The 15,669-nt window shown below is 41.5% G+C and overlaps 2 protein-coding genes across 2 annotated transcripts; both read right to left on the reverse strand.

The window, feature by feature from the left end:
* Nucleotides 1-5,510: 5,510 nt before the first annotated feature.
* LOC139621984 (alpha-N-acetylgalactosaminidase-like) lies at nt 5,511-10,911 on the reverse strand. The gene is made up of 9 exons (XM_071478997.1): nt 10,719-10,911; nt 9,968-10,124; nt 9,130-9,270; nt 8,219-8,430; nt 8,045-8,139; nt 7,778-7,939; nt 7,413-7,610; nt 7,129-7,269; nt 5,511-6,337 (listed from the first exon to the last, which is right to left on the reverse strand). Exons 1-9 carry the CDS (start codon nt 10,726-10,728, stop codon nt 6,134-6,136), a joined length of 1,320 nt encoding a protein of 439 aa, XP_071335098.1. The 5' UTR covers nt 10,729-10,911; the 3' UTR covers nt 5,511-6,133.
* A 974-nt stretch (nt 10,912-11,885) lies between these two features.
* Nucleotides 11,886-15,649, reverse strand: LOC139621985 (alpha-N-acetylgalactosaminidase-like). Its single transcript, XM_071478998.1, has 9 exons — nt 15,497-15,649; nt 14,965-15,121; nt 14,641-14,781; nt 14,207-14,418; nt 14,038-14,132; nt 13,783-13,944; nt 12,816-13,013; nt 12,577-12,717; nt 11,886-12,406 (listed from the first exon to the last, which is right to left on the reverse strand). Exons 2-9 carry the CDS (start codon nt 15,117-15,119, stop codon nt 12,224-12,226), a joined length of 1,287 nt encoding a protein of 428 aa, XP_071335099.1. The 5' UTR covers nt 15,120-15,121; nt 15,497-15,649; the 3' UTR covers nt 11,886-12,223.
* Between the last annotated feature and the right edge of the window lie 20 nt (nt 15,650-15,669).

Genomic DNA, 15,669 nt, shown 5'->3' on the forward strand with positions numbered 1-15,669 from the left:
TACTGTTATCTGTACCTTACAATACTCACATATACCAGTAGGCAACTCGAAGAAAAGAAAGAAAATTTCAAGTGGCTTTGGGTATGCTTGTTGTCATTAGTTTGCTGCCTACAAATTGGAAGTGTCCCCACAATGGTCTGTTGAGTTTTCACCCTGGGAGGGTTGAGCAAGCGCTCCTAATCAAAAAGCTGACGATTTCCCATCACATTGCTAATGTGATGGGAAATCTAATGCAAATATAATGTTCACCATCTTAGAGTGCTAACATATGCTAACATTGCTAATTAGCATTAAACACAGCTGAGGCTGATAGGGATAATTAGTTGTCATTTTGAACATGTTTAATTTTAGCATATCAGCATGGCTAATAATGTGGTGAAACAGCCGTCATGGTGTAGCAGGACTGTGCAGGAGCAACTTGCTCCGCTGAATGTAGCTGAAATCAATTCATGGTCATTTCATTGGCCTTGATTATTTCATCACTGACAAGCTACGACCTGTTCAGGACACCTTTACTGAGACAGCCAACAGTTAATCACAGTGCTACTGTACAAACAAGTGACAGACTGACAGGTAGACAGGCGAAAGTGGTCTTGGTGACAGACAGTCTCACAAGCCGAGAGGGATGAGATGACAATTATGGAGGCCAGTGAGCACAAGAATCCAGGCATAGAAAAAAGAAAAACGTCTAAACGCGGATAGACACAAACAAAAATAGCACAGAAAACCATGCACATGGATATTCATGGACCAGAGTGAAGGTTATGAGAAGCATTGTTGACCGATCACGCCTCTGTTTTTATTGGCCGCCCCCACACATGACTCCTTTTTGAAGACCAATCTTGTCAGTCAAAGTTTCTACAGCATCATGTTGTATTTCATTATGGGCCTTTACCCAAAAATAGATGCATTATCAGCAGCAGCTCAAATGGCATCATGTTACCTAACAAATTGTTGCTGTGTGAATGCATATCAAATATCTGCTGGAAATCTGGCTCTAATGGTGTGACCCTCACCACATGCATACACACACACATGCATACCCGCAAACACACTTGCCAAAGAACTCCACCTGCTCTCTCCAGTCCTTTCCAACCATTCTCCTTGAAGCCAACTCGGACCAAATCCTGCTCCTGAGTTGGCTGTGCCCTGCTGCAGACAGTGAAAAGGAAGATGGGGCTTTTGTTCTGCTGCCCAGAAAGGCTTCAGGATCTGAAGCGGAAACCTGAGATGGCGAACAGGGTGGAATAGAGGAATATAGTCATGGAATAGGGTGACCGCACACTCTCTCTCTCTCTCTCTCTCTCTCTCACAGATGTATAGTATAATCTGCAGTAAGGTAAATATGGTCACAGTAACCCGTGGGATCCAGGATATAGAGGGTTTGCCTTCTACAGGGGAGGAGAGGGTGAAATGCAAAGAGAAGAGAGAAAATGAGAGGTTCTGTGTTTGTGAATAAGAATGAGATCATGACAGAGTCTATGTGTGTGTGGTCGAAGTGTCTGTGTGCCTGTCTGAGTGTGTATAAGAGAGAGAGCGAGAGAGAGAGAGAGAGAGCAGTATTGGCTGCAGTCTGACTTTGACCCACGCAGGCTGCCAGTAAGCAGGCAGCTGACAGCCTGGCCAGTTGCCATGCGAACCCAACGCCTCGGCAACGTGCAGCCTGCCTCGTACACAGCAGCGTCGTGGAAACAGTTACCAGGCACTTCTTTTACTGAGTCAACAGCAGCCACTGGTGGACAAATCCAGACATTCATTCATAAAAATCACAACCACAGAAGTATTTCTCATAAAGTTTAATGGTTTAAAATGAAGGGTATAAAATGCTAGATCATTAAAATATTTTGCACTGATGTCATGTGAGGTTTAATCGTTCATGAGACATAGATGAATCCTTAACCATATACTTTACAGTTGCGGACATGACACATTTTTGCCATCATGCACATGTCTTTCCACAATTGCCTGCTCATACATGTCTTGCTAATACACCAGCAGATATATCTACACATGCTCACTCCAGCTGAAATAACAACATCTCCATACAGCCAGCAGGACAGCCTCTGCTGTAATAGCCTATAGGGCAGAAGAGGACAGCACAACCTCTACCAGGCATCCAGAGTCAAATCCCAAATCAATTTAACACCCCAGTACATTTAGATTGAAGGAGAGAGTCGATCAGACAATGAATCTGCAGCAAGCACACTGTCCTTTGCTTCATGGGTCACAGAGTCCAGCAGAGGAAATGTAAGCTATTGCGACCAGAGGAGGAGGTGTCTGGTCTCTGCCTAATGCATGAGCAAGTAGAAGTAGGAGGGAATAGACGTCAAAGTTTCCGGAGCGTCCAGTCTGGACCGCTGCTGGAAATCTCCACAGACAGAAAATGACAAGTCAGTGCTTAGTGCAAGTACAAAGTGACTTCTAAACAGTAATGTCTTAATAAGCAGGATGGTCCACGTTGTCTGTCTCATCTGCTCGTATGTCATAATGGGACAGCCGGTTAAATACAGCACAGTGCTATATCATTCAAACATAATCACTTCTGCCGTACAAAGCTGAAGCAGAATGTATGACCTTTTGACATTTGTTTTACCATATAAAAGTGATTAAGCCATATAAATGTCTAATTTGGGAGGGAAAACTGCATAAACATTTTGCTTGCTAACAAAGTTAGGGTTAGTTTTGTTTAGTTTTGTTTTTTTATTGTAACTGAAAAATCTATTTTGATGCTCCACCATCACAATAATTGCAAGTTTGTTATACCACATATATAAGGGAATAGCTAAATCCAATCATTTAAAAAAAGCAATGCCAGATAAATTAGTCCTGCTACAGGTGACTAGCCTGGCTCAGCAGAGTTACAGAGACTGGGCATCCAGAGAAATTCTTACACTTCAAGCCAGTTAAGGTACAGATGTTTAAACATATTTAATAAAGATTATTTTATGAAACTAGCTCAAATGTAAGAAAGATGAAGAAAACACAAGAATGTTTAGTTTGTTAGTTTTTTCCCCACATTAAAATATCTAAATGTGTTTTTAGGTTTTATTTACTGTCTGTGACAGTGATTAATAATCACCCTAAAAAGGTATGAAATAAATATATTACACCTTATACCTGTGTATCTGTCACACAGTTTGGCTAAAGGCCTTCAAACTTGAAACCTTTATGTCCTAAATCTATCATCTTTGTAGTTAAATTGTCCAGTGTTTCCTTTCTGGTAATAGATGAGAGCATATATGAGCATATTTTATTGTATTTTAATAAAGATTTGAACAGTTACAGGGGTCAAACTGGGTGTAGACAATACAGTGAATATAGGTGGATGAGATAACAATGTTTAACACCTTGACTGCATTGGATCAGACCTTGAGACGGTGATGTCACGAGTTAGCAGCCAGCTATGCAGACAGGGGGGAGTGATGAGATCACCAGGATGAGCTAAAGAGCACAGCAGCAGTGTTTCTGTGTGTAGTTCTCTGCATGTAAGAAATTGTGCTCACAGACTTTGTCTACAAAACTGCAGTTTCTGTGGCAATACACAAACAGGAATGGAAATGTTACAGCTCAATTAGTTTTCTTTTTCTGTAGCAGCACCTTTGGGTTTTTTTGGCCCCCTTTGAGACCATGCATATAGTCTGACCTATATGCAAAGCCCTGTGTGCATCCTGTCCACCCCAGTGCAGCTGTGAGTGTTCGGTCCCCCCTTCATCTGGGTCGGATTTTAGAGGCGCGAGGCAGACAGTGTGACAGCCAGCGTGACAACGTGTGTGTGGGTCAAAGGAGGGGGGACCAACAAAACTGAATCAGCAGTGTCGGTTTTGGGGGGGCACAAAGACAAGAGTGGCAACTGCGCCTCTCTGCAGCTGTGGGCCTACGTGAGCATCGGCAGGAACACACTTGCTCCTCGTCTCACCCCCTCCCTTACTCATTCGCTCACTCTCTCCCATCTCTCCCATTCCCCCCTCCTTTGCTATTTGCACCTTCTAATAGACTTTTGAAAGCGTGCCTTCCTCCTTTGCCGAAATCCTTCTTGCACTGCTCTTCTTGTTCTCATCATAACTCCCTCACTTCTCTCCCACATCATGTTCCCAAATGGCAGGGGACCTTGACAGTGAGGGATGTGTCGCATTCACAGAGCCAACGGATATCTGAGACGACTGAAAGGGAAAGAAAGGAAGGCAATGATCCTTTTCCCACACACACTCACACACACATTCACAGACATACGCACACAGCCAATCTGGCCTGAAACGACCTAGAAGGGATTTGTGTGCATGTGTCTCACTCAAAGCAAGTTTACCATATCATATGTACGCACATGCAGTTGCATGCATGCCAATGCACACTCATGTGACCACTTCAGTGTCTTGAGACTATGTGCAAACACAAGGCTTTGAGGCCAAGGTCAGAGGTGATACCATGCACAATATTTAGCAGAATGAGACCATGGAGGAGGAGAAAGAATGAAGGGAGGAATGATGATGAGGCGGTAGAATGAATACAATGGTGAATTAACAGATGATGGATAAAGGAGCTGGGAGAAATGAGGAACCGTATCAAAGAGTTTATACATTGTTGTACATGTGTAAAAAAAGAAAAAAAAGGTGATGTCAGAGGAGACTAAATCAAAACAGAGAGATAAAGGACCAGGGCGAATGGGCTGACTGTCCTTGTGTTGGTCAGCAGGTGCATTTTTTGGCAGCAGATGGGACTGGCAGGCCTGTGTTGCCACGTCTATACACAGTATAGAGCAGTGCTGACCTCTACTGGCTCAATAAGCCTGTGAGCCTGTGCTCATGTTGGCTAAATTATAAGGTTTTCTTGTCTATCTTTATTTTCTGTACCTTATTTGAACTAATCTTTTAGTTAAGGTCATAAGCCACTGTTTGAATAAATCAAAGCTGTTTTCATTTTTATTTCTACTGATCCAATAAAGTGAAGTGAATGACGAAAATTCCAGATTATTCTAGACAGATGTGCAGATCATCTTAGTAAACAAGCTAAGAAATTCTCTCACACAGCAAAGTTGGAACATAAAACCACCATGAACTGAGATTTAACAACTGGGAAGTGAAAGCTCTAAGTAAATAACAGCCTATTCCCATTTTAGCTGAAGTGAAACCATGTAGTTCACATCCTAATAAAGTGACAGCACTCCACTGCTGAAAGTGCAGTATGTTCGCATGTTTATAGAAACTGCACAAAGTAGACTCAACAGGACCCTTCAGTGTTAGTGGGACTTTATTGTCAGGTTTTTGGGTTAAGGTCACTCCAATAAAACATGTAATTGTCCATAGTAGGAGTGTCAATGTAGCATATAATTATGGACGGGAGAAGATCTGCAAGTCCTTGCAAGAGCAGCACAGTGTTGCTCTTTGTATACTATTCTTTTAAAATGCTTGAAGAATAAAATGTCCCCAAGTCTAATGAGGTAATGCTGGATCGTGATGCCCCAATGACTAATCCCAACTGCACCTAAATGCTACAAAACATATTGAAGCAAACAGTTCTTTTGATTGAAAGGTATTTATTTCAATGAATACATTCACAGAATTTCTTATAAAAACCTTTTTCATTTCTTAAACATACAGTCATAACAACTTTCCTGAGCAGTGCAGAATCTGGATTTTGACATAATAAAACCGTTATCCTTGAAACAAAGCAAAATTAAAATGATAACATTGCTCTGAAAAACTTGCATGGCAGTGGCCTTTGTCATCCTTCATTTTTTTGGAACAGCTTAAGACACAGACTTGCTCTTATGCTGTATGAAGTACAGAAACAGTACGTGTGCCCCATATCACCACATTGGTGACTATGTTTTGAACCCTTTTACTTGATCAGTGCTGATGCTGCAAGTGCAAATTTTAAGTGAAGATTCACAGTGAATTTCAGATTACTGACATATCTGGACGCTCACAGTGATTTCATTATTTAGAATAGATAGTGCTGTGCTCTCATGATAGCCTATTTTTGTCATTGGCACTTTATGGATAATAGTCTAAGCCCTTTGAGCACTAGATGAGGTACATGTAAGGTCTTGTCAGTAAACACTTTATTGGGAGGCCACTGTGCTTAGGGTGGAAACTGTGATGTGATTATTTGATGATGAAGTTCAGACAGTGAGTGGTCAGAAGAAGACACGAGGAATGGCATTTACATCATCATCATCGTGGGCAGATCCCCGGAGTTTGCCACCTTTGTAGAACTGGCGGAGGTTCAGTTTGGCAGGTGCAGAGACATACCACATGACCACACCTGTGGGGTTCACTGACACCACAAAGTCAGTGGAGTCCTTCAGCATTGTGGCCTTGTCAGTGAAGACATCAAAGATCTGAGGAAGAGTAGAAAGAAAACAGAAGGATGAAGGGAGTGACTCTCCTGCTATAGTCATGTATTTGGTTGAAACTTCAAAATACAGACAGATATTATCAGCCATGTTTGTTGAGTGGAGCAATGCTGTTGTAAATGTGCCACAACTTTATTTAATAACTGTATTTATTATATATTGTTATATAATGCTCATCAGATAATAAAGCTAATAAAAAGGAATAAACAAATCTATCTTGAGGAGAGTTTACAATTCATTCTAATTAAACCTGAAACCCGTTCTGCCAAGAAGACAGGCAGCCTGTAAGTCTGTACCCACAGACTAGTTCAAGTCAGACTAAGTATGACTTGGGAAGAGTGATACTGTATGTGTACCATTTAATGGCAGTTTAAGTTTTAATGGCAGTGACTCTGGTGGAAGTGAAGAGCACCATATAATTAGTCTTATCTGCATTTTAGTGTGAGTTTATGATTAAGAAGTGATAAATGAAAATCATCAGAGGACGACTGAAGATAAGCATTGGTTGTGGTTTGGCCAGGGTGTATAAAACTGTATTGCCTGCATAAAAATGTATGTTGAATTGCTGATCGGGAAAAATACTGTTACTTATGTGTATAGTAAATAGTAATAGATCAAGGACAGACCCCTGTTGCACCCCAATACTGATGTAAGAGGGCTTGATTCAACACCATCAGCAACAATTATCTAAGGGTCTCCTGTAGGAAGGTAATAATTGAACCACAAAATCCATGTCCAGACTGACTGACTGTCTAAATGACTTTTAAAAAACATACCTTGTAGCTGCCGGTGGTGTAGTTGAGTTTGCTGAGGGAAGTCTGGTAGCGGTATGGCATGTCATTACGACGACTGAAGAACACCAAGGCACTGGCATTGTTTGACAGGGGGCGCCAGAACACCTCAATGCCACTCTTCTCCTGTCAGAAAGAAATGGATGAAAAAATGTCAATAAAAAGGAGGATAGAAAGGAGTCAAAAGTTATTTTCAATTTTTTATTTCGTTTTTTTTTTCCATCTTGAGTGCTTGCAAGAAGCTGCAAAATCCACGCAAACTGTGTCACCTTTACAATTCGTCTTCCCTGAACGCCCATGGGGTCCTGGTTGATGCTGATGGCCATTTTGTTCTGCAGGATGCTGCGAGCCCCACTGCTGATGGTGCGCAGGTCATTGGACATGAAAAGAGGAGCGGCCATGATCGCCCAAAGAGCCATCTGAGTACGAGACTGGTCCATGCTGAGGCCAAAGTCGCCAATAATCAGCTGCGGGGGTCAAAAACAGACAACTAAGGGAGATGATCGGAAATTGAATTTTATACCTGTAGCATTTCGGCTTTTTTCTTTAACTTGTGCAACTGGTGCTTCCAAACCTTAACAACAGTTAGTAAATGCGGGAATGTGATGTCAGTTATCATGTCAATTAAACAGACCATATCTGGGTCGTTCCATCTTCCAGGTCCAGCTGCAGGTATCAGGACATCCTGATTTTCAAAGAACCAGTCAATAATGTTCAGGACACTGTCCCAAGAGTCCTCGATGTCGCCATAGTTTCGCCACAGATTGCAGATGTCACCCAACTGAGTGTAGTTTACCTGAAAACATAAATCATTTTAACATTGTGAAAAAATAAAATATGTTAAACTGTTAGACCTAAAGCCTCATGGTCAAAATATAAATTGAAAACATCCTGACGATACCTTCGGTGGCAGGCCACCCTGGTAGGCGGGCCAGCTGCAGGAGTAGCCAATAGGACGGCCTGTAGCATTTAAAGCCTTTGACATGAGAGGGTAACCTGTCCAAGAGAGGAATGAGTATCAGACATGATCAAAACAGAAACATCTTAATAGCCACCAAGTAAGTCCTGTTCTTACCCTGCTCCTGCTCAGTAGCATTAGAATAGCAGCCGTCAAATTTAAACATATCCACCTCCCAGTCAGCAAAGGTCTGAGCATCTATCTTGATCTTGTCCAGTGGGGTGCCGGGGTAGCCCCCGCAGGTGTGCGTGCCCATGTCACCGTAGATCCCCAGCTTGAGACCCCTGTCGTGCATGTAGCGTGCCAACTTGTGGATACCTCCTGGGAATCTGAGTTAAGTGTGATAAAATAAAGTGATACAATGTTAAACCAAAGTGGACATAAAAACTGACTGATTAATAGGTCCACTGGCATTAAGGTGCCTCTTTTAAAGTTGAATGTTCTTAACGACTGAAAAGACGTACATTTAATGAAATCACAGCACAGTCTCAGGCACTCCCTATTTTGCTGAAAAATACATCAAATTAGCATGAAGTGATGCTACTACAACCTAGAAAATCTTACCTTGCGAATAGTTACACCTCTACTAATACATGTAGGTATCTACTCAAATAGTGAAGCTCCAAATAATAAAAGCCTACAGGTATATTTCTATGATAACAATCATAGCTTGATTTCTGTGTGACTTGATACATGCATGACCTGTTTTCACTTCCACCTTTCAAGGACCTCAAACAATATGTTTTATCTTACTTATGCTGATGCTGCATATAATACAGGTTCACGCAATACCACTGTATGCTATTGAAGTTACTGACTAATGTTTTTTGTCAGTCATATGATTGCATGACTGTCACATTGTCACACCTGATTTAACAGTTTTATTGACTTACAGGGTTAGAAGTGACAGATAAGTGTTGGCACTGATTTAAAAAATGGCTTCTGTGGGTGTGTGTGTGTGTGTGTGTGTGTGTGTGTTTGGTTGTGTGCATCAGTCGCTGTGAGCATACAGTATGTATATCCCATACCTCTTTGGGTCGGGCTGCAGTCGACCCTGCTTGTCTCTCTCCATGGAGGACCAGCAGTCATCTATGTTCACATAGACGTAGCCAAGTTCCCTCCAGCCATCCTCTGAGAGTCTGTCTGCCATGTCGATGAACAGATTCTCACTGGAAAAAAAACAGAAATGTCTCATTAGAAGGTGGAATAAATATTTCCATTAGCAAATACTTAAGGAACACATTTCAGTAATGTCACTGTCAATTGTTAACACAGTGTTTTACCTTAAACTACTGAAAACTGTCATGGTAAAAAGGGGAGGTTCTTGAGTTGATAAGCAAAGAAAGATGGTATCATTTAAAGTTATAAAGAACTTTGATGTGTTCATCACTTATAAATGCTCATTGTTTAATGAACATTCTGTAAAGTCTGTTCAGCAACTATTGTTTTGGTTTCCACAAAAACTGGTTTGGCCTCCCGAGCTCCACACCCACCAACTGAAACAGGATTTTTATTATGAACTGTGGTCTAATAACAGCCCATGCGGTTCATTTACATATCTAAAGATCAGATCTCACAGTGCATAACGTGATCTGGACCCTGAATTAGAAAAGCTAGATGTTGACTATGATTACCAGTTGTGCTATCACATAACGAGCCAGTGCAGAGTGAGAATTTCATCATGTGAAAAAGTTAGTGACACTGAAGTGTAGCAGCTTATGCTCAAACTCACTGTGTCTTATATCTTCTTCATTCACAACTCTGATTATTAATATTTCTAACAGCAAACTCCACCTCCAGACTCTTATTTTTAACAGAAGCTCCAATGAGATCACAGTGTGCAATATTCATATCATGTTGCCTTGCCTGATGCAGTTCTTGGGGTCATGTTCACAGTCGATATCACAGCGGAATCGTTCCCACGCCAACCAGCCCATGGGAGGGGTCCTCATTATTCCATTGTCGAGTGCTAAGGCGGTCACAGGGAGCACCGAGGCAAATACAAGCACAGCGAAATGCATCCCTGCAGAGGAAATAAACATTAAGTTGAATTAGATGCCATGGGCTGTATGCTGACAGGCATCCAGGTTAAACACAAGGTAACAGGTAACAGTGTCTGTGCATTTATGTCCTGCATCACCTGCGGCAAAAATCACCTGCCCATTTCCTTTGCTGAGTGACAAATAACAGGCATCTCTCACACAGGTAGACCTCCTGACTCTCACCTGACTGGGTGTGACTGTGAGTGGAAACAGCAACAACCAGCCAGGTGACTTCTCTCATCAGAGTCACGTAAAAATATCAGCTGACTTATTCAAAACCCAGCACTTATTATTATAACATATAAAGCTCTTGCAGCATGGCAGATAGAATACCTGTGGAAATAAACGCACATCGCCCAAGACATAAACTGTAAGATTTATGCATGTTAATACCAAACACTAAACGGTTGTTTTTTTCCATTACAATGCCCAGTAATCTCCTAAATAAGCTGTATTTAACCTTAAAAACAAACAAACAAACAAACAAATAAATAAAATGCGTTTTTCAAAAGATACTTTATAAAAAAAAGTTCGTATTTATTCAAAGAAGTGACTCTGCAAACAGATAAACTTACCGTGATTCATTCACTGCACAGAGAAGCTGAAAGAGGAAGGAAGACGAAGGAGGCTGCGTCCAAGCCTCCTCAACTCTGAACCTCTGCCGGTTTCTTCACTCCGCCCGGTGCTTTAAATGATGACCATAATAAACTCCTGCACACAGCGACTGTAAAGAAATAAAGTGAACAGAGCCTGAAAAGCCGGAAACGACAGTCACATGACGCAGTAGTCTGTCAGCTGACCGCAGAGCAGGAAGCTGTGGAGGAAACACCCGGGAGCGATGCATTTTGCTTTTTCTCACCTCGCTTCATTCCTTTCAGTGAGTCTTTTCTCTACTTGTGTCCTTGCAGTCATTCTCTGTTACTGACTGAACGCACTGTATTCGTCCTCGTCTTAAAAAAAAATTAACTTTAGTAACACTTTACAACAGTTGATCATTTATACAGGCTTTATAAACTGTATGACTTTAATGGTCAACGAATTATTCGCCAATGCTTTATAGATTCAGTTATAAGCCATTAATAACAACACTTCGGGTTGCCAGGTCATGGAAAATCCTCCAACATGATACTTGCTTGTCTTTGTTTCATTATAAATATTAGTAAGTCATTGATAAAGGCCAGGGCATATTTCAGTTTCTAATAAGCCATCAGCAAAAGTTGGTAATTTATAAATGGTTAATGATAAATTAAAGGCTTCTCAAATAATCCAAAAAAATGGCAGTGGTATTAAGCTGTCTATAAATGGACTTTATTTCTGATGTCTCACAGCCCCTCTCTAGAAGCTGCCAAACAGTCCATTGGAGGGGGTCCTTGTATAAAAATTTTAAATCTACCCGAAAGGTGTCATGTGGAAGAATTTTCCACAACCTGGTAACCTAAATGTCCTCAAAGTGGTATCATAGTTCCACTTTCATCTGTACTGATCTACAATAAAATCCATGAAAAAGGAGTGTTAGCCACCAGAGACAAGGGAGTAGTAGTAGTAGTGCTGCACTTCCCACTGCAAAACAAAAGCCATCACCATTTAAAATAAATAAATATTATATATAAATAAATCTCCACACCAACATGAACCACACACACGAAATACAAGTTATCCTAGAACAGCTTTCAGTGGGATGAGGTAATGCTACATCAGGATGGGCCTATCATAAAGGGAAAATAAAATAAAAATCATCCAACTGAAGCCAGAAAAATATTTATTCAAATTACACAGAACTATTTCTTTAAAAATATCCTTTTTTCCCCTGTTGTCTTCAGCCTTCCTCATTCTTCCTTCCTCAAAAACAAAGCATGTTTTAACAAGAGTAGTAGGAGACTTGAGTCGTAGCACTGATCTATGATCAGTTTCAGCTTTGGTAATATCCTGAAGTCAATATGCTCTCATTCTAATGTATGGAAACACTTAACGTGTCCAAACCACCACTTTAGTTTTGACTAATATGAAGTCCTTTATTTTTGACCCTTCAACTTGCTCAATATTGATACTACAAGTGCAGAATTTTGGAGAAGGGTCAAGTTCAGACTGCTTTTTCATCATCGTAGCCAGATCCCTGGAGTTGGCCACCTTTGTAGAACTGGCGGAGGTTCAGTTTGGCAGGTGCAGAGACATGCCACATGACCACACCTGTGGGGTTCACTGACACCACAAAGTGAGTGGAGTCCTCCAGTATAGTGGTCTTGTTAGTGAAGACATCAATGATCTGCAGAAGAGTGGACAGAAAACAGAAGGATGAAGTTAGTGACTCTCCTGCAATATTTATCTATTTGGTTAAAACGCCAAAGCAACCAGACATTTCATGTGTATTCTGTGAACCAATGCTGTAGTCCAAGTGCAGCAAGTAAGTTCGGCACTCAAATCACTAGGACATACCCTGTAGCTGCCAGTGGTGTAGCTGAGTTTGCTGAGGGAAGTCTGGTAGTGGCAGGGCATGTCATCATGACGACTGAAGAACACCAAGGCACTGGCATTACTCGACAGGGGGCGCCAGAACACCTCAATGCCACTTTCCTCCTACATGTTAACAGGATAGAAAAGTGTTCAACTGTCAAAATCCTCCTCAGTTCATTTCTCATTGTGAGCACCTTTAAGAGTCATGCGAAAGTGTCAACCTTTATAATTCGTCTTCCCTGAACACCCATGGGGTCCTGGTTGATGCTGATGGCCAGTCTGTTCTGCAGGATGCTGTGGGCCTCGCTGCTGATGGCGCGCAGGTCATTGGACATGAGGAGAGGAGCGGCCATGATCGCCCACAGAGCCATCTGAGCACGGGACTGGTCCGTGCTGAGGCCAAAGTCGCCAATAATCAGCTGCAGAGATCAAAATGTTTTAAGACTTGTCACTGCGTCCCCAAATGCATACGTTAGTGTACAGTTAAGCAGTTTGTATACAAACACTTAACATTTTATATCAACTGGAAATTAAACAACACATGTGATGTTGGATATCAACCATGGAATGTAAATTAATCTTTGTTCAGCCACTGACATTTTATCGTTTTTGGTTTTTTCTAAAGACATTTTTTTTATTATTATTATTATTATTATTATTATTATTATTATTATTATCATCATCATCATCATCCTTCTCCATCTCACCACCACCCATTATTTATTTTAGTTTCTTACTTTGTCATTTTTCCAGTGTCAATATGCAAAAACCAGCTTCCAAATCAGTCCAGTATGGATTTGGGGCACAGCTAAAGCACAGAGTTGGTCATAAAGTACAAGACCAACCAGATGATGCCATTGAAAAGTCAAGGAGTCAAAAACTATTACGTTCATCCAGGTATGGGGACATGTACCAAATTTTCATTGAAATCCATCCAATACATTTCAGTCTGGTCCAAAGTGGTGGATCTACTGACTAACAGTGACAGCCCTATCAGTAAGGTTTCTTGGGCAGATGTTGAAAGACATCTGGCCAATACTAGACTGAGAATATGGAGAAAAAAAAAAAAAAAAAAAAAAAAAAACGCTTTTTCATTGACTTGTACCATTATTGCCTCCTAACCTAACTGACAGCATACATGTAGTACAGAGCAAATGTGAACCAAGTAGGCAAAAGTCATTAACAGACCATATCTGGGTCATTCCATCTTCCAGGTCCAGCAGCAGGCATCAGGACATCCTGGTTGTCAAAGAACCAGTCAATAATGTTCAAGACACTGTCCCAAGAGTCCTCAATGTCGTAGTAGTTACGCCACAGATTGCAGATCTCACCCAACAGAGTGAAGTTCACCTGAAACGATCAGTTTCACATGGCAAATGTTTGGCATTTAGTGTGAATCACAAAAACTTAAGACATTAAAAGTTTCAGACACCCTGACTATACCTTTGGTGGCAGGCAATCCTGGTAGACAGGCCAGCTGCAGGAGTAGCCAATGGGACGGCCTGTAGCATTTAAAGCCTTTGACATGAGAGGGTAACCTGTCCAAGAGGGGAACAAGAGTCAAATAGGATCAAGTATACATGATCAAAAGAGTCACTGCTCCTGTTCATACCCAGCTCTTGCTCTGTAGCATTTGAATGACAGCCGTCAAATTTAAGCATATCCACCTCCCAGTCAGCAAAGGTCTGAGCATCTATCTTGATCTTGTCCAGTGGGGTGCCAGGGAAGCCTTCACAGGTCTTTGCACCCATGTCCCCATAGATTCCCAGCTTGAGACCCCTGTCGTGCATGTAGTGTGCTAGCTTACGGATGCCTCCCGGGAATCTGAGGTAGAGTGACAAAAATATGACAATTGCATCCAAGCGAATGTGAGCAAAGAAATATATTGATTAGATTTGTGATATTATATTTTAAGGGAAGGCTCAATTCATCACATATGGTGAATTATTCATCATTACCTTTACAAACAATACTTGTGTTACACGGAGTGGGCAGCAGATACAATGGTACGAAGCTGAATGTTGCACATTGAAAACTGCAGATTACCTCTTCGGGTCAGGCTGCAGTCGTCCCTGCTCATCTCTCTCCATGGAGGACCAGCAGTCATCTATGTTCACATAGATGTAGCCAAGTTCCTGCCAACCATCCTTTGAGAGTCTGTCTGCCATGTCAATGAACAGATTCTCACTGGAAGAAAAAGACAAAATGTCTCATTAGAGCATGGAAAAAAAATTTTTTTTAAAAATTAAATTGTCCACACTTTTGGTTATATTTTACATGAATGTAATTTATGAATTTATTGGGTAACTTAAACAAAGTAGACAAGTAAGACAACTAAAGCCTAGTTAATTAGACAACTGTTTGCCTTACCTGATGCAGTTGTTGGGGTCATGTTCACAGTCAATATTACAGCGGAACCGTTGCCATGCCAGCCAGCCCATGGGAGGGGTCCTCATCAGTCCATTGTTGAGAGCAAAGGTGGCCACAGAGAGAACCACAACAAAAATAAGCACCACCAACTGCATACCTGCAGAAGAGAGAAAATCATCATGCTGCTGTTCTGAAAACAAGTCTTAGTTATTGTAGTTTAGCCCACCAATCAGTGGAGGCAATACAAGTAAACTCAGAATTGACCACACATTTTTAGATGAATAAAATTCATAAATCCTCTTACAAATCATGGGGGAAAAACAGTTCTCACACTGTCAGAACTTGCCTGAAAATCTTTTCGTGTTTCAGTTTCCATCAGTATAAGAGTAATCTAGTGATCATTGTATGTACACACACGGGCACATTTCAACCAGCAACAGCTCATAGGTAATTCGGCTCATTTGCTGTGACAAATTTCCAAAATGTACACAAACACAGACAGTCTCAAACTAGAAAGTTTTGCGGCCTTCACCTGACCCCTGCCGAACTCGACCAGCCGCCGGCGGTCGCTTCTCTCGGCCCCCGCAGCGCTACTTGCTCGCACTCGCCGCGTGCTTCGCTCGGTCCAGGAGCACCGCAACAATTTTCTTTTCTTCTTCGTTTATTTTAACCGTTGGGCCTTTCCCCCCCAACAGTTTTTATTCA

This window comes from Trachinotus anak, unplaced genomic scaffold (genome assembly GCF_046630095.1).
Source record: "Trachinotus anak isolate AG129_WGS33_773 ecotype Australia unplaced genomic scaffold, CSIRO_AGI_Tana_v1 ptg000005l, whole genome shotgun sequence".
Classification (NCBI taxonomy): domain Eukaryota; kingdom Metazoa; phylum Chordata; class Actinopteri; order Carangiformes; family Carangidae; genus Trachinotus; species Trachinotus anak.

What these genes read in the sequence shown, in the direction of transcription:
- LOC139621985 (XM_071478998.1), bottom strand. Translation starts at nt 15,119, where the DNA reads ATGCAGTTGGTGGTGCTTATTTTTGTTGTGGTTCTCTCTGTGGCCACC. An exon ending in CTGCAGCCTGACCCGAAGAG is followed by an intron (nt 14,419 to 14,640) that starts GTAATCTGCAGT and finishes ACTCTACCTCAG; the next exon opens with ATTCCCGGGAGGCATCCGTA. An exon ending in GATGGAATGACCCAGATATG is followed by an intron (nt 13,014 to 13,782) that starts GTCTGTTAATGA and finishes TGATCTCTGCAG; the next exon opens with CTGATTATTGGCGACTTTGG.
- LOC139621984 (XM_071478997.1), bottom strand. An exon ending in GACCCCAAGAACTGCATCAG is followed by an intron (nt 9,271 to 9,967) that starts GCAAGGCAACAT and finishes TTTTTTTTCCAG; the next exon opens with TGAGAATCTGTTCATCGACA. An exon ending in TGCTACTGAGCAGGAGCAGG is followed by an intron (nt 8,140 to 8,218) that starts GTAAGAACAGGA and finishes TCTCTTGGACAG; the next exon opens with GTTACCCTCTCATGTCAAAG.